This window comes from Anas acuta, chromosome 25 (assembly GCF_963932015.1).
Source record: "Anas acuta chromosome 25, bAnaAcu1.1, whole genome shotgun sequence".
Classification (NCBI taxonomy): Eukaryota; Metazoa; Chordata; class Aves; order Anseriformes; family Anatidae; genus Anas; species Anas acuta.
In genome coordinates, this window is record NC_089003.1 from 4,331,242 (window position 1) to 4,354,667 (window position 23,426).

Sequence of the window (23,426 nt, forward strand, 5' to 3'; positions counted from 1 at the left end):
ACCCAGCAAAAAGTGTACCTGTCCAAGCCATGGAAGGAGATGAGGTTGGTGAGGCAGGACTTGCCTTTCATGAATACATGCTGATTCGGCCTGATCCCCTGGTTGTCGCACATATGCCGTGAGATTGCATTCAAGATGACCTGTTCCACCACCCTTCCTGGCACCGATGTCAGGGTGACAGGCCTGTAATTTTAAGGTCCTCCTTACGAGCCTTCTTCTACATGGGCATTGCATTAGCAAGTCTCCAGTCATCTGGGACCTCTCCAGATGACCATGTCTGCTGATAGATGATGGGAAGTGTCCCAGCAATCACATCCACCAACTCCCTCAAGCACCCTCAGATGGATCCCATCTGGCGCCATGGACTTGTGACAGTCCAGGTGGAGCAGCAGGTCTCTAACTGCTTAAAAAGGCAGGGATCTCCTGGGAAGAGTCCAGCGGAGGTTCACAAAGGTGATATGGGGCCTGGAGCATCTTCCCTATGAGGAAAGGCTGAGAGACAAAGGTCTGTTTAGCCTGGGGAAAAGAAGACTGAGAGGGGTCTTAATAATGTTTACAAATATCTTAAGCGTGGGAGGCAGAGGGATTTGGGCAACCTCTGTTCAGTGGTTTTGAGGACAGGACAAGGGGCAATGGCCACATAATGGTCACAGCAAGGTCTGCAACAATACACGAAAGAACTTCTTCACGGTGAGGGTGATGGAGCACTGGAACAGGCTGCCCGGGGAGGTTGTGGAACCTTCTTCTCTGGAAGTATTCAAGGCCTGTCTGGATGCCTACCTGGGCAGCCTGCTCTAGGGAACCTGCTTTGGCAGGGGGGGTTGGACCCGATGATCTCTTGAGGTCCTTTCCAACCCCTATATTTCTGTGATTCTGCTCACTCACCATGGTGGTCCTTTAAGATCCCTCAGCAACCTGAGAGCCACAAGCAATGTGCCTAGCCCCCTGGAGCTTGGAGTTCTCTTTGAAATGGACAAATCTCTTTTATTGACTGTAGTAGCCCCTTAGAGATCCCCAAATGACCCCCGGCAGCCCAGGGAGCCTCTGCAGCAGCCCCTGAGCCTCTTCTGGCAGCCGTCGAGTCCTGGTACTTGGTATTTTTCTATCAATTATTCCTGGCCACCAGGAAGTTGCTATAGCAAAAAAAAAAAAAAAAAATGTTCTGAGCTATCTGAAAACTGCAGAGCTCCATGCTGCTTAGCAGCCATGGGTATACCCTGTTGATGTTAAAGCACACAGTTCTGCTCTTAGCAACCTCCAGGCTTGTCCCCTGCAGCTACTGCATCTTGAGAGCACCCTCAGCTGTGACCTCTCCCAGCGGGCCAGGCCTGATGCTGTGCGTCACAGGAGGATGCTCTTCAGCAGATGATGAGCCTGCACGGATCTGCCCATGGGCACCACAAGTCCAGCTCCTCACCAGCCACAGGGTGTCCCTCGTTCTCCATGTTGATCAGGGAAGCATCCCTTTTACCATCTTGTATCACAGAATCATAGGATGGAGTGGGTTGGAAAGGACCTTTATGATCATCTAGTTTCACTCCCCCCTGCCATGGACAGGGATGTCACCCACTAGATGAGGTTGTCCAGGGCCTCTTCCAGTCTGACCTTGAACACCTCCAGGGATGGGGCATCCGCAACATCTCTGGGCAACCTGTTCCAGTGCCTCACCACCCTGAGTGAATTCTGAGTGAAGAATTTCATCCTTATTTAAATTTCTCCTCTTTTTGTTTAAAACCCTTCCCTCCTTGTCCTATCCATATAAGCAAAAAGTTGTTCATAATTTTTATATAAGCCTCTTTTAAGTACTGAAAAGCTACAGTGAGATCTTCCCAGAGCCTTCTCTTCTGCAAGCTGAACATCTGCAGCTCTCTCAGCCTTTAATCATAGGAGAGATGCTCCAATCCTCTGATCATCCTTATGGCCCTCCTCTGGACCTGCTCTAACAGATCCACATCCTTCTCACTTTCGGGGCCCCAAACCTAAATTCAGGATTCTAAGTGGGGCCTCGTGAGAGCAGAGTAGAAGGGGACAGTAACCTCGCTCAACCTGTTGGCCACTCCTCTGATGCAGCCCAGGATACAGTTGGCCTCTTGGGCTGCAGCACTGCTGGCTCATGGTGAGGTTTTTGTCCACCAGAATCCCCAAGTCCCTTTCTGCAGGGTTGCTTTCTTGTACTGATATTTTTCTGTAGCAACCATCCTATGGTGAACCAAAACCTAGCAATGACTGCTTAAAAATGTTGCTCTCTGATAATGCACCCTAAAAAGCACATTTCTTCCCTGCAGCCCTGCCCAGTGTACCCAGTAGAGTGTTGCTTTCCCCATTTTTGTGCCTGTCCCATCCTGTTATAAGCCTGTTCAACTCAGGTCTCATTTGGACATCCCCTGTAGTTCTGTGTGAGAGCTGACTGCATATCAGCCCTATGCAAATCCCCTGGCAGTGATCTTGTCTCATAAGAAAGATAGAGTCGACTTTTCTTGTACGCTGGTGGAACAGCGACCTGTGGACTGCCCCAACAAGGCTATGCTTCCTACCATGGCTTCTCTTTGTGATCTCTGATCTCTCATTTTCTCTCTACTATGCAGTTTGCCTCCGGATCCAGATAAACCCGCAGAACAAAGGCGAGTTCCAAGGCATTTCTCCAGAGAGGGCATTCGCCGATTTCCTCTTTGCCAACACTATCCTGCATCTTGTCGTTATTAATTTTGTTGGCTGAACTCTTGAAGAGACTGTAAGGTACTGATCCGTGGGGCTGCAGAAGGGGAAACGCCAGCACATGATTTCTCTATTTTTGTAGAGTAGGGAAAAATAGATAGTGAAACCAGAAGTCTACCTCCTGGCTTTTTCCAGGACAGGAATGGTTAAGCCATTTTTCTCTACAGTGCTATAGAGCAAGAATTTAGTGCCTTTTGGTTTTGTGAATTTATTTTTTGTCTTTCCACATTTAAAAGGCAGCTTAGCTAGGTGTGCCACAGAAATCTACCCATATTTCTCTTTTATATGAGAAATACGCCTTTATTTCTTGAAGGAGGGTCTCTACGGGCTGGGACTTCTGGTATCTGTCCCTGATGGTTGTCTGTTTGGAGGCCATAGTATGGCTGGTGTGCAAGTCTGAAATTTCTCAGCAGATCAGAGAAAAATGTTCAGAATAGGGAGAGTTTGATGCTAGAAAGTGCACAGCATGTTCTATTATAGTTGCAAAGAGGCCACAAGCTGTTTGGAACTTGTGGTGCATTTTCTGTCCCTTTGCAGATGCATTCTTCATGTTGTCTTTCTCTCTTTACAGGTCTCGAATTCCTCTGGGGTTCTGATGTTAAAACCTGTCATAGGGAAGTGTTGTTCCCCATCAGACTTGTAACTGCTTCCATGGTGAGGAAGGGGAAGCAGGGAGTAAAGTTTTTGCTACAGACTGTCCTATGGAAGGGTCTACTGCCTCATTTCAGTTGCTGTAATCGTTTATTTCAATAAAGCCCTTCATAGTACTGCACACTTTTCCTTGCTGAAGACAAATACAGAGTTTCTTCCTATGCCCAAGTTCCCTCAGTCATGGCTTCCTGTTTTTCCCTCCTTCTCTCTCTCTCCATTTCTCCCTCTCTACCCCCTAGGCTTTTATTTTGTGCCCCAGTTTCTGGGGGAAACTGGAAGCAAGTTGTCATGGAAACACAGATGTCATCTGCCCTTTATCTTATGGAAAGTATGTTGCCAACACAACCCCAGGCTTCAAAGCTGCAGAAAACTTTGTTTAGACTGTGGTTAGAGATGAACGGAAGGAAGCTGGGGGTGTCATTCAGCCATCCCCACCTGTATCCATTTTGGCAACCCTGCCCAGTGCATAGGGGTTTAAACTAGATGATCTTTAAGGTCCTTTTCAACCCAGGCCATTCCGTGATTCCCATGGGCCCTCCCATATCCCTCGGCATCACATGGGGCACAGCTTGATGCACCAACTGGGCTTACAGGCTCACTATGGCTTGGTAGTAACACAACCACCCTAAGACAAAGTTAGTTTTTCTGCAACCTGAATTGCTGATAAACCCAAGGATGTTGGAAGGCGATGCTAGGCTGTGTCAGTGTCTGGGACAGAGCTGCACTTGAGCTGTCCTAGCTCAATGGAGAAGGTTTTCCTCAGATTGAATCTTGAAATTCTTTTCTCTTTTGAGGTACTGTGAAATGTTTAATCTCAATAGCCCCAGCCCTCGAGCATTGCCTTCTCAAGCCTCAGCTAGCATCTGGTTGAAGCCAATTGCTTTTTAGTTGTGATGGAAATTAGATCCCTGAGATAATCAAATTATAGGCACAGGGTAGGATGTTAGCTCTAGCTATTCCTTCCTGATCATTGGATGAAGAATTAACCCGGGTTACCTTCAAGCTTGAGGCTCTGTCATTTTACTGATCCTGCCTCATGCTTGTCTTGTCTGGTCAGCAGCTGAAATAGTAGCAAAAACACATACAAGATGATGTTACAAAGGAATGCTTGACTGCTGGCATCCAGGAGTTAAAACATGGGGTTCAATAGCTTCAACAACTCAGCACTGGATTATGGCACCTGTTTACCACCTTTTTCCATCTAGCATTTCCAGCTGTGCTGCAGCCATTAAAACAGTAGAAGTGTGATGTACAGGCCTCCAAATAGTCCTGAGTAGTCAGGTGTGAGGAAGCAGGGTCTTTACTGTCTTGAAGGGTGTTGTCTGGGTCTGTGGTGGGAACAATTCATGCCAGCTCTGACCCACAGCCCCCCAGGCATTAGGCTGGGCTTATTTATGGTGATGATACCAACTATGTTCTGATGTTAGGGTGATGGGGATCACAGAAGACTCGGAAGTATGTGGGAATTTTAAATGAGCCACTGGGCTCTTTTTCGTGTAAGAAGAGCCCTCTCTGAAACAGGCCTGTGGCAGACAGAGCCAACGAGTTCACAGAAGGAGGAACGCGCGCAGGGAACATACTGGAGCAGCTGCTGCTGTTCGCAAGGCACGAGTGCCTCCCTGTGGGGTCTTTGCAGTGGTCTACCCATGCTTTGGCTTCAGGGAGAGCTTGAGGCTGGGGCCCTCCTGTGGTCAGTACATGGTGGTGTAAAGAGAGAAACCTTCTGTGTTTTTTTTTTTGTTTGTTTTTTGTTTTTTGTTTTTTGTTTTTTGTTTTTTTTTTTTCTCTGAGTTAGTGGTTTTCAGTGCCTCTAGTTACCATAAACTAGCCCAAGATTTCAAGTTCTATTAGAGGTACTTCCATGCCTGAATGAGCTTCAACAAATCTGTATGTGTCTTCAAACTCTGCTCCTTAGAAAGATGATACCAGAGGTCCTTGTGGACTATGTAGAAAAGGGCAAGAAAGAAAGTTGCTTCTTATATAGGGCTATGTTTAGTGAGGGATGAGAAGCACAGGGCAGGGTGTTTTCTCCAACAAGATCCCAAGAAAAGATACAAATTCATGTCCTACCCATCAGTAGATAGTAGGGGGCAGCAGCTGGCACAGAGGAGGGCGTAGGTGGACCATGGCACCATCTTCTCTGACAATATGAGAAGATTCTGGCCTCTGCCATGTTCCGCCTTTGTCTTTTGGGTCAGAAGTGGAAGGATTTTCCTGCACTGAGTCACTGCCTGTATAAGAGGGTGCAGAGATGTATCATATCAGCACATTCTGAAATCTTATATGCTTGTAAGATCTTTCCCTGCTGCTGCCTTCCCTCCTCACCCACCCCTCCCCCAATTATTTATTTTCTCCCCTTCCTGTGCTCTGCATAGCTCAGTCTTTCCTGTTGTACCCAGAACTCCCTCCACACACCCAAGATAAGGTTACAGTGAGGGGGCAGGAAGGGAGGGTGTCTTAACCTCATTCTACTTTGGTTTGTGGTCTAACGTCTGCTGTCCTATTTCACATGCTTCTCCTCCCTGCCACGTGCCACACTAGCATTGCCCCCCCTGCACCCAACCCCTGTTTTGCACTCTACTTTACAGAGGAAGAGGTTTCTGCGGTAAGGTGTAGGGGAGTATCAAAAGGTGACCCAGATCTCAGCACTGGCGTCATGGAACTAGTGGTTTGTCCTTTCCTGCCGCAAATGGGCCATGAATCACAGAATCACAGAATTTCTAGGTTGGAAGAGACCTCAAGATCATCGAGTCCAACCTCTAACCTAACACTAACAGTCCCCACTAAACCATATCCCTAAGTTCTACATCTAAACGTCTTTTGAAGACTTCCAGGGATGGTGACTCCACCACCTCCCTGGGCAGCCCGTTCCAGTGCCTAACAACCCTTTCAGTAAAGAAGTTCTTCCTAACATCTAACCTAAAACTCCCCTGGCGTAACTTTAGCCCATTCCCCCTCGTCCTGTCACCAGGCACATGGGAGAACAGGCCAACCCCCACCTCGCTACAGCCTCCTTTAATGTACTTATACAGAGCAATAAGGTCACCCCTGAGCCTCCTCTTCTCCAGGCTGAACAAGCCCAGCTCCTTCAGCCGCTCCTCATAGGACTTGCTCTCCAGACCCCTCACCAGCTTCGTCGCCCTTCTCTGGACCCGCTCAAGCACCTCGATGTCCTTCTTGTAGCGAGGGGCCCAAAACTGAACACAGTACTCGAGGTGCGGCCTCACCAGAGCCGAGTACAGGGGGACGATCACCTCCCTAGCCCTGCTGGTCACACTGTTTCTGATACAAGCCAGGATGCCGTTGGCCTTCTTGGCCACCTGAGCACACTGCTGGCTCATATTCAGCCAACTGTCCACCATCACTCCCAGGTCCTTCTCTGCCTGGCAGCTCTCCAACCATTCCTCTCCCAGCCTGTAGCTCTGCTTGGGGTTATTGCGCCCCAGGTGCAGGACCCGGCACTTGGCCTTGTTGAACTTCATACAGTTGACCTCAGCCCATCGGTGCAGCCTATCCAGATCCTCCTGCAGAGCCTTCCTACCCTCGAGCAGATCAACACACGCACCTAGCTTGGTGTCATCTGCAAACTTACTGAGGGTGCACTCAATGCCGTCATCCAGATCATTGATGAAGATGTTAAAGAGGACCGGCCCCAGCACCGAGCCCTGGGGGACGCCACTAGTGACTGGCCTCCAACTGGACTTGGCTCCATTCACGACAACTCTTTGGGCCGGGCTATCCAGCCAGTTTCTAACCCAACGAAGCGTGCGCCAGTCCAAGCCAAGAGCAGCCAGTTTCTTGAGGAGAATGCTGTGGGAGACGGTGTCAAAAGCCTTGCTGAAGTCAAGGTAGACCACATCCACAGCCGTTCCCTCGTCCACCCAGCGAGTCACTTTGTCGTAGAAGGAGATCAGGTTCGTCAAGCAGGATCTGCCTTCCGTAAACCCATGCTGACTGGGCCTGATCGCCTGCTTGCCCTTCAAGTGCCGCATGATGACTCCCAAGAGGATCTGCTCCATGAGCTTCCGTGGTACTGAGGTCAAACTGACAGGCCTGTAGTTCCCTGGGTCTGCCCTCCGGCCCTTCTTGTAGATGGGCGTCACGTTTGCTAGCCGCCAGTCAACTGGGACCTCCCCCGATAGCCAGGACTGCTGATAAATGATGGATAGGGGCTTGGCCAGCTCCTCTGCCAGTTCTCTCAGTACCCTTGGGTGGATCCCATCCGGCCCCATCGACTTGTGCACATCCAAGTGCCGTAGTAGGTCACCAACCAGTTCTTCGTGGATGGTGAGGGCCACATCCTGATCCCCGTCCCCTTCCACCAGTTCTGGGTACTGGGTATCCAGAGAGCAACCGGTTTTGCCGCTAAAGACTGAGGCAAAGAAGGCATTAAGCACCTCCGCCTTTTCCTCATCTCTTGTAACTAAGTTTCCCCCCGCATCCAGTAAAGGATGGAGATTCTCCCTAGTCCTCCTTTTTGTGTTGATGTATTTATAAAAGCGTTTTTTGTTATCTTTAACAGCAGTAGCCAGATTGAGCTCCAGATGAGCTTTGGCCTTCCTAATCTTGTCCCTGCACAGCCTCGCTACATCCTTATAGTCCTCCCTAGTGGCCTGCCCAATTTTCCAAAGATTATAAACCCTCTTTTTCCTCCTAAGCTCAAGCCACAATTCTCTGTTGAGCCAGGCTGGTCTTCTTCCCCGCTGGCTCATCTTTGGGCGCATGGGAATAGACCGCTCCTGCGCCATTAGGATTTGCCTCTTAAAGAGCGCCCAGCCTTTCTGGACCCCTCTGCCCTTCAGAACCGCCTCCCATGGGACTCCACCAACTAGTGTCCTGAGCAGCCCAAAGTCAGCCCTCCGAAAGTCCAATACAGTGGTTTTACTGGTTCCCTTCCTGGCCCCGCCAAGAATAGTGAACTCCACCATTTCGTGGTCACTCTGCCCAAGACTGCTCCCGACAATCACATCCTCCACCAGTCCTTCTCTGTTTGTGAAGAGAAGGTCTAGTAGGGCACCACCCCTGGTAGGTTCACTAATCAGCTGCGTCAGGAAGCTATCTTCCACTTTCTCCAGAAACCTCCTAGACTGCTTCCTCTGGGCTGTGTTGTGCTTCCAGGATATGTCAGGGAAGTTGAAGTCCCCCACGAGTACAAGCGCTGACGATTTCGCAACTTCTGTCAGCTGCCTGTAGAACTCCTCATCCGTCTCCTCATCCTGGTTCGGCGGTCTATAGCAGACCCCGACCAGGACACTAGCCTTGTTGTCCCTGCCGATCCTAACCCAAAGGGACTCGATCTTGTCATTCCTAGCCTCGAGTTCTACAACATTGAAAGACTCTCTAATATAGAGAGCCACACCGCCACCCCTTCTGTGCTGCCTGTCCCTTCTGAAGAGCCTATAGCCAGGCATCGCAGCACTCCAGTCATGAGACTGGTCCCACCACGTTTCCGTGATGGCAACCAAGTCGTAGCCTGCCCGCTGCACGATGGCTTCCAGCTTCTCCTGTTTGTTACCCATGCTGCGTGCATTGGTGTAGATGCACTTCAGCTGGGCCTTTACCTTAACCTCCGGCCTTGCCATTGCTCCCCCTGGCACAGCCCCAACAGTCCTTGCTTCAGCCCCATCCCCCTTCTTACCTAGTTTAAAGCCCTATCAATGAGCCCCGCCAGCTCCTGGACCAGGATCCTTTTTCCCCTAAAGGATAGGGACCCGTCTACGGCCATCAGACCAGGTGCTGAGTAAACTGCCCCATGGTCAAAAAACCCAAGATTTCTGCATTGGCACCAGCCCCGGAGCCATGTGTTTAACAGGTGGGCTTTCCTTGTCCTCTCCGTACCCCTCCCTGTCAACGTAGGGATGGACGAAAATACTACCTGCACTCCTGCTCCGTCCACTAACCGTCCCAGCCCCCTAAAGTCTCTTTTGATAGCCTTCAGGCTTCTGTCGTCAATGTCGTCACTGCCCGCCTGGACTATCAGGAGAGGATAATAATCAGAGGGGCGTACCAGGTTGGGGAGCTTCCTGGCAACGTCCCTGACCCTGGCCCCAGGGAGGCAGCAGACTTCCCTACGGGTAGGGTCAGGCCGACAAATAGGGCCCTCTGTCCCCCTAAGGATAGAGTCTCCCACGACAATCACCCTTCTTTCTTTCTTGGTGGAGGCAGTCCTGATGCGTGGAGTCGACCTCCTCGCCCTAGGCATCCTCCTGGGAACACTTTCTATCTCTTCCTCAGTTGCTGGTCTCTCAATCTCCAGGACCTCAAATCTGTTTCGTAAGGGCACCTGGGAGGGTGGGGCCGGAAGGGGAGGGCATTGCCTGCCACGTCAGCGCAGGGACCTGTCTCCACTCCTCCTCAACTCCCAGATCCCCTCCCTCTGCCCGACGGTGACAGGGCAGGGGGTCCACCCCCGTTTGGGGTGTCTCACCCCGGTACCTCTCCTTGAGGCCCTGCAGGGAGTTGCTCCAGAAGTCTATCTCCCGCTCACAATCCCTGATGGCCCTCAGCCTCTCCACCTCCTCCTTGAGCTCCGCCACCATGCGGATCAGGTCATCCACCTGCTCACACCTCACGCACGCAGCGTCTCTGCCTCCCGCCGATGGCAGCAGCAGGCTCTGACACTCCCTGCATCCGGTGACCTGAACCGCTGCATTCTTTGACGGGCAGTCGGTCTGGGTGTGTACGGACCTCCTGCAGAGCGCTCCGTGCCTGGTGGAGACCATTATCACCTCCCCCCTCTTCCACATCCTGTTACTTACCATGTTATTTCCTGCTTTTGCTTTGCACTGTGGTTTTTCTTTCTTGAAATAAACAAGAAACCACACGGGGGAAAGGGTGTAAGCATCAGTGGTGGAAGAGGATCAAAACCCTAATCTCAGAGAGCATCTTTGAACAAGACCTACAAATTCAGTGCTTTGGAGATCACATGCTAAGGGTCACTTCAGTCAAAACACAGCTTTAGCTATATGCTCATCCCCTCACCTTACAGCTAGGAAAGGGTTTGAAATGCAATGCAAAAGATTTGAGACAAATATTAATATTTTTTAAAGTGATGTTAAAGGTAAAGGAGTGTGGAGAATTTATTTTCCACATCCCTAAAGGTTTTAGAATGAGGTTAGTCAATTGGAAATGTGTGAACATGGTACTGGTCTTGCTCTGTAATTCAAAAATGGTTTAGGCAGCTTCATTAAGTGCTGTTTCTCTGTGATGCAGCAGCTTTCATCATAAGTAAAATGCAATGTTCAAGGCATGGCTGGGATTTAAATAGCTGTAGGCTTTTTACAGCTGGTTAAAAATGAGAATGACTGTTCTGTCAAGGAGTCAAACAAATGAGTCCCTGAACATCTCTTCTATAAGATAATCAGAGTTTTAGACCTGCAATATTGGAAGTTGTTCCTGGACAGGAGAGGTCAGTAGTGGTCACCCAGCAACAGGCCGTCTGCAAAGTGGTCAGGTGGCAGCACCACAGCAGGAGCTCAGGGAGACTTTGTTTTGCTGCTGCTCGGAACTGTGGATTCAGATACCATGGCAGGAGTGCTAACACCATCTGCACAGAGAGGCCCTTAACATACGAAGCACCAGGACTTTTGACTAAATGCATTTAAGTATGAACCTTCCCAAAATCAGAGGTCCTTGTAATGACTGTGAATCCACTGAGGTGAGAAATATTCTAAGAGAGAATCATGCCACCCAGCATAGCAAGGCTTTTCCCTGCCACTTAGTTTGGGCTTAGTGTGAGGTACAAGCAAAGCTCAAGATTTGCAGGGAGGTTATGTTTCCTTCCAAGCACCTTTCTTGTCTCTTTCTCCAGAGGAATCTTTGCTGCTTTAGAATATGGAGAGACCGTTGTCACAGGACAACAGTCTTTCCAGTCTTGACTTTGAGAGCCCGAATTTGGAGACTCAGACCAATGTCAGTAATGTCATTAATGCAAAGCAGATACCTTGTTCTACCATGAAACTTGAGAACAGAGGACATTTAGGGGCAGGATATTACAGACTGCTGTGCTTCCCGTAGGAGTAGACAACTGCCTTCAGGAACCTGGTCCACTTCCTAGTCCTCTCACTGTTGGAAAGCTGTATTTCACCATTGTCTTCACATAGCACAGTGCCTAGGTTTGGAGGGGATGTGCACGCTTCTGTTCCCCCCCACACACCTCTAAGCCAGCCATGATATTCTCCTCCAACACAGCAGGGAAGTGGATGTCCTGAAAAGGGAGGTTGTAGATGCTCCTCCGGAGTGGATCAAGCCTATTATTGCAAGCAGTCCCTGGGGGCTAAGCTGTGTTCTGCTCTTCCTGGCACCCCTTCCCTCCTTCACCCCAAAGGCCATCTCTGATCCTAAAACTCATCTGAAGGGCAAAACAAATTCCTCCAACAAGAGATACAAAAGACAAACAAGTTTCTTATTATTGGTAATGATTATTTAATAGCATCCAAAGGCCATGTGGACTTTAAAAAAATGGCAAAAAGCATTCTTCTGTGATAGAGAAGCAAGAATTTTACTAATGTAAGGACTTCTGGGAGACCTAGCAGCATTTTTTTTTTTCTTTTGGGGGGGATGGGGTGGGGTTAGAGGGAGGAACACCTTGCTTGGACAGCAAAAGTCAGAAAAGAAATGGTGCATAGCACCCTGCTCGGACAGCAAAAGTCAGAAAAGAAATGGTGCATAGCACCCTGACTAAGACTCCCTTTGCCATTTCAGTTGCAAATGAATACTCTGAGAAGCAATCTGCTCTTCAGCCAAAAAAAAAAAAAAAGAAAGTCATCGTCATGCTAAATGAATCAGATCTGTGGGAGAGCACAATGCTGAGAATTGTAAGCATATCTCTGCGCAGCTTTTAAAAATGCAAATAAAGCAATTTAGACTATAATGACTTTTTTCATGTACAGAAAACACAATGTGATATATGTTGCAACAGGAACGCTGGCCTGTGTTCCCTCTTGCACCCGATGCTCCTGTAAAGATTCTCAGCAGATTTTTTTGGTACTTATGTCTTCACTGGTTACATTCATTCCTGTAAAAAAAAATAAAGGTATATTAAATTTGGGGTACAGTCACAACTACATAATTGTAGATCTGAAGCAACATATTAGGTCTTAAAGTCAATGACCATCAAACTTTCACTGCTGGAGAATGGTCAGGTGATGAATCTGATGGATGAGTGCAGACAAGGGAAGAAAAGATTGTAGGAACAGGAGAGAGAGATGTCTAGAAAGAAGACAAAAGTTAAATTTGTGTGTGGATAAGGAAGGGTAAATAGACTCATGTAGTGGAGAAAACAATGATAGGTCCAAGTAATGACTTGTAAAGAATTGGAGGGATTTTACTGGTGATAGATAAAAGGTGTATGAACAGAATATGTAAAATACAGAGGGAACATTCATAGCTAATGAACTGATACAGGTATTTTCTGTCAGAGGTCTTACCACCTCCCTTGCACACTCACTTTTTTCTTCCACATAAGGATTGTCATCACCACATTAAAAATTACTCCTTTCATTAAAATTATTTTCAGGCCCAGCTGTGTGAAAGACAGCATGTTCAGGTTTTCATCTGTAAAACCAGGAATGAGAGTCAAAAGAGCACTGGGACATCCTGACTTCCAGACAGACATGAAAATACTTCTTAATGAAGCTGTTCTACTTTGCATGATTGAGTTAGCTTATAGGACACCTAATGAGACAGTGAGCAGGACTACCTCACTGACAGACTGTTTCAAGGGCCAGGCTTTCATTCAGCAAACATTAATTCTCCAGTAAGGAAGACTGCTAACCATCTAGTTGTTTTTAAATAACAGCGTGTTATGAACCACAGATGCAGGAAGAGTTCCTCCTTCCTCTCCCAATTTTCTAAGAGGGCAGTAGGAAAACAAGTTAAATTTTATCCATAGAAAAAAAGAGTCTATCTGAATGTTCTGTTATTCATAGTTACAAAGTCATTTTCATCAGAAAAAAAAAATATTGTTCTATATTGGAAAAGCAAGGAGTTATTATCAAAAAGTCATTTGAAAACCTCTCTGAAAAACTTGTCAAATCAGCCAAGTTTACTGATGAGTATTTTTCTGAAGTAGTGTTTTGGAAACATTTGGCTAGCTGTTTTTTGGTGGTTTTTTATTATTTTTTTTCCTGTCGTTTTGTTTTTCCTCTCCCTCTCTTTCAGCAAGGCTGCATATTTGCAAAAGTACAGCTATTCTGCAAACAAGGCTAGAGCAGAGCAGAGGCAGGCTCAGGTCCTTTGAACTAGCACAAACAGCAATTGCTTGGGCTCCAGTGCAGCGTAGCATACTCCCATAGCCACAAGCTGAAGCAGAGCCTGCTCAGTGCACGCATACTGCAGAAACCACTTGCTTATCTTTTGGATCATTAGGCGTTTGCACACCCAAAAATACAAACAGCTCTTTTGAAATCTGAAATGCAGCAGACTTTCGGTGAAGCTGATGTATCTGTGCCTTAAACCATTATAGGGTGAGCAGTGTCTGTTTGGCAATACCTTGCTAGACCATGTAGGTGCCAGCTACAGAGGTCACTTTAAATTACCGATTCAGATCTGGAAGTCTACATCAACCCAATGACTTCCAGCCTTTGTATTTAAATCCTGTGTAGCCCTTTAGAAAATTCCCAGTGTTTGATTTTTGCTCCAACAGGAATTCTGAAAACAGGGAACATTCAAAAAAAAAAAAAGGGGGGGTGGGGAAGGAGGAAGACAGTTCCTTTAATTAAATTTTACTCCTAAAATATTGTGTTCATACCTGTCTTGAAGTGTGGTGACATCCCTGTTACACAGACAGTGCTGGCACCTGCAAATAGTAACAATATATTTAATTAATAACAGGAATTGCCTTCAGAAGTTCGTAAAGATATCTCTACTTAGAAGAACTGAATTATAGTTTCTAGCCTTTAAACCATCCAATAAATATTAATGTCTGCTATTTTCAGGGTTAGCATTTAATATGATCTAAAGTTTAGTGTCCCACCAGACAAAAGAATTTCAAGCTTTATATCCCCCATGGCATGATTTTGAAATCTCTCTGTTGTGACTGTACCAGCCTACTGAGCTTTAATCTTGTTTCTACCAAGAAGGCAAAAGAAAAGAGATGCAACAAGACAAGATTCCTCTAGAGCAAGGGAGCATAGTTCAGTACTGCTTGCAGGGTTGGGAGATGTGAACAAGTCCTGTTCATACTGGAGAGACAGAGACAAGATTGCCTCTAACCCTGAATGCACACCCAACAGTGACATTACCGCTTTCAGGATCCTTTCCTTCTAATTTTCCAGCGTTCTCATCCTCTGCACCGCACTCCATTTTATCTTTCTTGGCCCAGTAGGTTGTCAGGTAGCTGGCTTCCTGTTTATTCTCAGATGTTGCCACCTCCACAACAGCTTCAGTCTTACTATCAGCTGAGTCTGATTTAACATTAAGGTTTTTAGGGGCATAATCTGTGATAAGGCACATTTCCAAATCCTCATCATCTTTAGTGGTCAACCTGTAGACCGAAGGAGATGGAACAACCTCTGAAAGTGGAGAATAGAAGAGACATTAGGTGAGATTACACAGTCATAGTTCTTTGACTTGATGTACAGACATAAGTATGGAGGTCACTACATGATTCCATTGGGAGATTGATCATAAGGACCTTGCGCTAGGACATCTATAGAAAATGAAGGCATCCGTAGTAGGTAATGCAGGAGCTACATGAGACTTATGCTGTCTGAGAGCCACGGATGGGGAGTCAGACAGGATCTTTAGAGCATCTCAAATGATACTCATGTGGCCACCCACAGCCTAGATGTTGATATCTAACCTAGGCATTCCTCCCTGTAACAGCTTGTTCAACTCTACTCTGCAGCCTGGGATTCCTTTAGGATCTTGGCCTGAACGCACCAGAGGATGTGTTCTGGGAACAGGCAGAGTGCACTCTCTCTCTTATTGCTTCACTGCTATGAGAAGTTATGTGTCTGGGGAGGAGTAATCATAATAATAAAATATTAATAGTATTGCAGTACTCTAGTGATGAACAAGTAAAACATCATTAAAGAGATACTGTAGCCAACATGTAAATATGGGTCTCTCAGTAGCCCTCTGACTGCATTTTCTGTTGGACTCTATGACCACAAGTTTGAACCTGAGCTTCATACCACATCTGTAAACTGAGAAAGGGTTACTGGGTAAGGTTCAGAGTTTAGATTAACATTTGCTTAGTCCCTGCTCTCACACCACACTGTTAAGTATTGTAGAAATAGCAAAGATAGATTAGTCCCACATGAAGAAGTTTTAATTTCTTCCCTCTGGGGAAATCTAGACTAAAATCTTGGCTTTTAGAAACCACCTCAAAATCTTATCCAAGCACAGGCCCTTGTTCCACCACTGAGAGAAACTGTTCTGATCTGTTCAACTGCCAGCTGGCAGCACCTTAAAGAAATGTCCATACTTTATTAATATCACCTCAGAAAAACCTTATCCAGAAATCCCAGTGGTATTTTTCTCCGAGTCTTCTCCTGAATTGCAGTTCATCTATCCTGGCTTTGTCCAGGCTTTGAAAAACCCAATGAGACTGTCTCTTTCCCAGCAGTGCAGAATATGGTCTAGTGTATACTCTGACTTCCCCAGCTCAACTCACCTGCCCCAATAATCCCCGTGCAATACAGTTATTCTTTTGAAAATAAATTTCAGTGATAGAATCAAATAAAAAGCTGTATGGGAGACTACTGTTTATAATAATAATAATAATAATAATAATAATAATAATAATAATAATAATAATAATAATAATAATAATAATAATAATAATAATACAGATGAACCAGGATATATCATGACCATGGAGTACAGGGATACAAAAGAAAAGAGGAACTGATAGATGTTCTTCTCTCTCATAGTGAGTGCTCTGCTTTCTGAAGAGCTACTTATGCTCTACTCTCCAAATTACTGCTTTTTTTTTTTTTTTTTTTTCTCACTATCTGTGTTATGCTTTTATCTTGAGCAGATTATGAAAAGCACATCTGTTTCTGCTGGCAGCTTCAGCACCAACTTTGCAAAATGCTCATTTCTCATTCTTGCTCAGAGAGGTTGCTCACTTTGTTCCGTAACTGGAGGCTTTTTCCCAATATGTTCCTTTGCATATTTGCTCACCATTATGAAAGTTTGCAGATAGCAGTCTTGGTAAATATAAGCTATTATAACCGCAGCACTGTGATATATGTTTCATGTCATTGTCTTAATGCATTGGTGGATATGTTGAAAACGTTGCATTGATGTCTATTACCTTTATTTGCAGAAAATATTGAGAAGTAAATAATGATATTCCGAGCTGTCCACCCTGCCTAATTTCATCCTTACTGAAGGATATCTTCTGTGTGGAAGAACAGGAGATATCAGGAGTACTATTCCCACCCAGTCTACTCAGATAGCCAACTCCAGAAATCGGGAGATTTCAGGGAGAGAGCAGCAGAAGCCTGTTCCAATCAGACAAAGACCTATGCCTCTTTTTCCAAACAGGATGCATTAGAAATCCTGAACTGGTTTAACACACTATTGTGTATAGAGAATTATCTAATTACCCATTCCCTTGCAGACTCTCTCAATTGCTGACCAGACTGGAATTAGTTTGACAGAGAGTCTTTGATCATTTAAAGCTCACAAGTGAATGCAATGGCTTAGCCCATCTGTGTAATAATTGTCTTTGAAAACATGAAGACTTGAAGAGGCTTTCATTAACTTCCTGAGAGCCTCTGTCATTTTCACCATATACTTTTCATGCCTTTTCTTTCAAAGCCAGCATGAATTTTAATTGTTGGAAACTGTTTTCAATTTTATATTCTAGAGATGTAGTTTCTGGAAGAAAAATCAAATGTCAACTCCAAACAAGTACATTATTGAATTAGAGAATAACTATATATGTAGTATCAGGAAAAAAAAATGTTTAGTAAGTAAGAAAAAAGTATCAGCCGAAAATCCCTGCCTAAACACAGGTAGAAGATAATTTTTTATGTTGTTACCAGAGAGTCAGAAGAATTTTCAATCTTATATTTGTGGATGCCTCACATATAGATGTGTATTTCACACCTAAATAATAACCTTCCCTAATCACTCTATTTAATCACTCTATTTAATTCACTTTTAATCAGATAACTTACTTGGGATCACAGATAGATAGCTTTGTGCCATTTCCAAAAATTACTCTCCTAGCTCTGATATCCCAGACACTGAGTTCAAATCATTAAAATAACATAGTCTAAGTCACCTGGGATATTTACTCCTGATGCAATGTGAAACTATGATTTCAACATGAAACCAGAGGTGTCTGAATTTTTCCCTTCAATCTAAGGAAAAAATGTAGACCGGTGTCTGTGTAAAGTCAAGGTAGACCATATCCCCAGCCTTTCCCTCATCCACCCAGTGTGTCACTTTGTCATAGAAGGAGATCAGGTTCATCAAACAGGACCTGCCTTTCATAAACCCATGTTGACTGGGCCTGATCGCCTGCTTGCCCTGCAAGCGCTGCGTGATGACTCTCAAGAGAATCTGCTCCATGAGCTTCCCTGGTACTGAGGTCAAACTGACAGGCCTGTAGTTTCCCCAATCTGCCCTCCAGCCCTTCTTGTAGATGGGCGTCACATTTGCTAGCCGCCAGTCAACTGGGACCTCCCCCGATAGCCAGGACTGTTGGTAAATGATGGTAAGCGACTTGGCCAGCTCCTCTGCCAGTTCTCTCAGTACTCTTGGGTGGATCCCATCCTGCCCCATCGACTTGTATGCATCCAAGTGCTGTAGTAGGTCACCAACCAGTTCTTCGTGGATAGTGAGGGCCACATCCTGCTCCCCATCTCCTTCCAGCAGCTCAGGGTACTGGGTATCCAGAGAACAACCGGTATTGCCGCTAAAGACTGAGGCAAAAAAGGCATTAAGCACCTCCGCCTTTTCCTCATCTCTTGTAACTAAGTTTCCCCCCGCATCCAGTAAAGGATGGAGATTCTCCTTAGTCCTCCTTTTCGTGTTGATGTATTTAAAAAAACATTTTTTTTATCTTTAACGGCAGTAGCCAGATTGATCTCCAGATGATCTTTGCCCTTTCTAATTTTGTCCCTGCATATCCTTATAGTCCTCGCAACATCCTTATAGTCCTCCCTAGTGGCCTGCCCTCTTTTCCAAAGATTATAAACCCTCTTTTTTCTCCTAAGCTCAAGCCACAATTCTCTGTTCAGCCAGGCCAGTCTTCTTCCGCACCAGCTCATCTTTGGGCACGTGGGGACAGACTGCTCCTGTGCCATTAAGATTTCCTTCTTGAAGAGTGCCCAGCCTTCCTGGACTCCTTTGCCCTTCAGAACCACCTCCCAAGGGAAATGAGGCCCATCATCTGACGATAACCCTTCAAGAAGTCCAAATCATGGAATCATAGAATCTTAGAATGGTTTGGGTTGGAAGGGATCCTAAAGATCATCTAATTCCAACCCACCTGCTATGAGTAAGGACACCTCCCACTAGACCAGGTTGTTCAAAGCTCCATCCAACCTGGCCTTGAACACTTCTAGGGAGAGGGCATCTACAACTACTTTGGACAACCTGTTCCAGTGCCTCACCACCCCCACAGAAAATATTTTTTTCCTAATATCTAATCTAAATCTCCCCTCTTTTGCTTTGAAGCCATTACTCGTCCTATCACTACACTCCCTGATAAAGAATCCCTCCCCTGCTTTCCTGTAGGCTCTATAGGTATTGTAAGGTTGTTGTAAGGTGTCCCTGAAGCCTACTCTTCCACAGACTGAAGAACTCCAACTCTCTCATCCTGTCTTTGTAGGAGAGGTGCTCCAGACCCTTGATCACCTTCATGGCCCTCCTCTGGACTCATTCTAATACTTCCATGTCCTTCTTGTGCTGGGGGCCCCAGTGCTGAACACAGTACTCTGGATATCTAGGAATTATTTTCTTTTAGCAGAGCTTTTATTACTTGTCTAGCCTGACTGGTGCAGCAGTGAAAAACCTGTTGCCATACTGAAAAGGTATCTACTAAAACAAATAAATATTTGTATTGTCTGCATTTTGGCAGTTCAGAAAAATCTGTTTGCCACTGTTCCCGAGGAGTAATACCCCTTTTCATTTCACCTGCAGGAGGCCACCATTGTATTTTAAGATTGTTTACATGGCAAATCTCACACCTTTTCAGTATTATTTCTGTGTTTGTTCCTATAGTATATCTTTTGATATTGCTGATCTTTGCATCCACTCCCATGCAGATTTCTTCATTTAACTTCTTAAGGAGGTTTTCTATCATTTTGGTTGTTGTAAGAACCTGCCAGTTAGGACTTACCTACAATCCCTCTGCATTTTTTAAAAACTGAAATGTTTCTGCCAGCTGATAATACTTTCCAGAATATTAAGGAGGATCCATATTCAGTTCACACAGTATTAAGGCTCCTGCCACATATTCTTGTAAGGCCACTTTTTTAGCTGCCAAATTGGTCTTTCTATGTCCTTGAATCACTTCTCCTTGTCCCTTTTCATCAACTTTGCAATGAATTATTGCTAATTCCTTTGGCTTTAAAACCTTCTTGCCCTTTTTGAATATAGGAGTGACTTTTGTTTTCCTCCAGTCTTTGGGCACCTCTCCTAGTCATCATGATTAATCAAGGGTTATCAAGAGTGGCCTCACAATAACATCTTCCAGCTCCCTCAGCACATATATGTGCATCCCATCAGGGCCCCTTGGACTTACATTACATATGTCAAAAAAAAACACAACACACACACACACAAAACAAACAAACAAAAAAAAAGTCTGAAGTCTGCTGATAACACATAAGAAACATACATAAGAAATATACACATATATGTGTGTATAAGAAATATGAGGGGTGGAAAAGACATGAACACATTTCTAATTACTATGTAGCTGTTATAAGATGAAATGTAACATCCAGGAAATCTTTGCAATGTCCTGGGACCAGTACTGTTTAATATTTTTATCAATGACATAGTGGGATCGCATGAACCCTCAGCATGTTTGCAGGTGACACCAAGCTGAGTGGAACAGTCGATACAACAGAAGGAAGGGATGCCATCCAAAGGGACTTGGGCAAGCTTGAGAAGTGGGCCCATGTGAACCTAACGAGGTTCAACAAGTCTAAGTGCAAGGTGCTGCACCTGGGTCGGGGCAAACCCAGACAGGAGTACAGACTGGGAGCAGAACTCATTGAGAGCAGCCCTGCAGAAAAGGACTTGGGGGTTCTGGTGGATGAAAGTCTCGACATGAGCTGGTGGTGCGTGGTTGAAGCCCAGGAGGCCAACTGCGTCCTGGGCTGAATCAAAAGAGGAGTGGCCAGCAGGTGGAGGAAGGGGATTGTCTCCTTCTACCCTGCCCTCATGAGGCTCCTCTTGGAGTACTGTGTCCAGTTCTGGAGCCCTCAGTACAAGAAAGATGTTGATCTGTTAGAACGGTTCCAGAGGAGGATCACGAAGTTGATCAGAGGGCCAGAGCGCCTCTCCTTGAAGGAAGGCTGAGTTCAGCCTACAGAAGAGAAGGCTCTGGGGTGACCTCGTTGTGGCCTTTCAATACTTAAAGGGAACTTATAAAAAAGATGGAAAGCAACTTTTTGCTTAATGTGAAAAAATAGAAAATCTTTGCAATGTAGGGTGTGATATTTGTGAACTTGCTTTTCCAAGTGAAAGGGACCAAGAATGTGCAAAGCAAAACCACAAACAACATCCCAGTATGAGGGTGTTGAAATAAAGTGTGTTGAAAACAGCCTTGATTTTTCTGTTATGGTCAGCTCATTCACAGCTTCCTGGTTGTGGGTAGTTAGGGTCTGGCGGCTGGAAGATGTCGTGCTGTACGGAAAGGTGGAGCCCCTCCCTTGATGGACACTGGTACATAAAATATTTTTAACTGCAGCTGAATTTCCTGTTTCCTTCTTAGGAAGAACCTCAGAAACTGCTTCTCCACATGTGCTTTTTAACAAGACCAGATGAAAGTAACTGGAGAAGCAAGCAATGAGTTTTGTGCAGACAGTTACAGCGGTAACAGTGGGCACATGCTTAATTTCCTCCCTAATTTTTAAAAAAGGATGCCAGGACTCATTTTGAGTGTTGGAAAAGACTGATGTGCCAAGTTACATCTTATGCTTGGACATCTTGAAGAATCAATAAAATGATGCTTATTGCTTACCATGTCTGCATTGCAAAACCCAGGGCTTTACAACCTTTGGTTGCAGGACCTTGACAGTGCTGAATGCTCTGCAGTGATCATCCATTTTGTTATTCTATGAGTACATCTGTCTATGCATAGACATGCCAACACAGAAACTACTGACTTAATACATGATTATGTTTTATACAGTTTGTTAAACGGTGACCTCTCTTTTACAATGTTGTTATCCTAGGATTTGGCAGTGATCAGTATAGTATGCTATATACTGGTTGACAAAGTGTTATACTTCTCATATTAATGAAAAACCGTATTTGCTGCTGGAAAAATGAGTCATGATACCAGGCAAAAATGAATATTGAAGCATGGCCATACTAGGACATACTAATTCTCTACTGGATACCGGTAGTGGCCTTGTAGATCCTGATGGAGATAATTAAGAAGTAGGCAGGAACATAGTGATATCCCACTTCGCATTCTCTAATAATGATTCATGGAACTAGAATATATAGGATAGGACACATGGCCTGGGAAGAGTACAGGGATGCAGTCCAAATGAGCAGGGATGGGATAAGGAAAGCCAAGGCACAGATGGAACCGAGACTGGCAAGGGATGCAAAGAATAACAGGAAGGGATTCTATGGGTACATTGCTCAGAAAAGAAAACCCAAGGGGAGTGTACCATCTCTGATGGATGAGAAGGGTGAACTGGTAACAACAGACGCGGAGAAGGCTGAGGTACTCAATAACTTCTTTGACTCAGTCTTCACTGCCAGTCAGGCTTCCCAAGACTCTCGTTTCCCTGAACCTATAGATGGAGGCTGGGAGAGAAAGTCCTACCCACTGTAAGCAAAGAACAGGTTTGAGACCACCTGATGAAACTAAACAAGTAGAAGTCTATGGAGCCTGATACAAACATCCTAGGGTACTGAAGGAATCAGCTGATGTAGGTGCCAAGCCTCTCTCCATCATATTTGAAAAGTCCTGGCAGTCAGGAGAATTTGATGGTGACTGGAAAAAGGGAAACATCACTCCCATTTTTAGAAAGGGTAGAATAGGAACTTACAGGAAATGTGGAGAGCAACTTTTTGCCGAATGAGATAATGACAGGGTAAGAGTTTTTGTTTGATTGTTGGTTTGTTTGTTTGTCTTTAAGTAAAAGAGGGGAGATTTAGATTAGAGATCAGGAGGAAATTATTCACTTAGAGCATGTTGAGGCACTGTAACAGGTTGCCTAGAGAGGTTGTGGATGCCCCATCTCTGGATGTATTCTAGACTACGTTAGATGAGGCCCTGAGCAACCTGATCTAATGGGTGGCATTTCAGTTTATGACAAGAAGGTTGTAATTAGATGATCTTCAATGTCCCTTCTAACCCAAGCCATTCTATGATTCTATGAATATTTCAGTTTGTTTTGTGTACACATGTGCACACCTGTTTGTTACCTTTTGATTAAGTTTGAAATTAGGTAGTTAAATTTGGGTGTTATACCAAAGGGTTATTCATGCTTTATCATAAAACTTCCATTCTCTTTTTAAGAAGCAGAATGCTGGGAATTCATAATAATTTAAATCAGTTTTCTGATTTAAATTATCAAATCAATCTGAGTCAACTAACCATTAATAGCTAGTAAAAGACCAATGTTATCCTAATCAGTTATACAGTAGCAGTATACTACTTGTACACATATTTAGGCTAACATTGGTCTTTTTGTTGCCTTTGGATGTACACAGTATTTATGAATGTTTTTAGCATAAGAAGTCTTGTTCAAATGATAACATTCGATGGCAATTATGGGAATATGGGCAGTGTTGCTAAGGTGGAGCAACCAAAGCCACCAGTCCTTGTGTTAAACATTACTTTTCTTCTTCCTCCAACCCCCGCCCCTTCCCAGCCCCCCCCCCCCCCCCCCCCCAGCACA

The 23,426-nt window shown here is 45.2% G+C and overlaps 1 long non-coding RNA gene and 1 gene segment (V, D, J or C); one reads left to right on the plus strand and one right to left on the minus strand.

The window, feature by feature from the left end:
* The first annotated feature begins 729 nt into the window (after positions 1-729).
* LOC137844593 (uncharacterized) lies at positions 730-3,487 on the plus strand. The gene is made up of 2 exons (XR_011089946.1): positions 730-2,736; positions 3,287-3,487. It is a non-coding gene; the product is annotated as an uncharacterized lncRNA (long non-coding RNA).
* An 8,279-nt stretch (positions 3,488-11,766) lies between these two features.
* LOC137844600 (T cell receptor alpha chain constant-like) lies at positions 11,767-14,912 on the minus strand. The segment is given in 4 exon segments: positions 11,767-12,382; positions 12,815-12,921; positions 14,117-14,164; positions 14,610-14,912. Coding segments are annotated over 4 exon segments (372 nt in total).
* Positions 14,913-23,426: the final 8,514 nt, after the last annotated feature.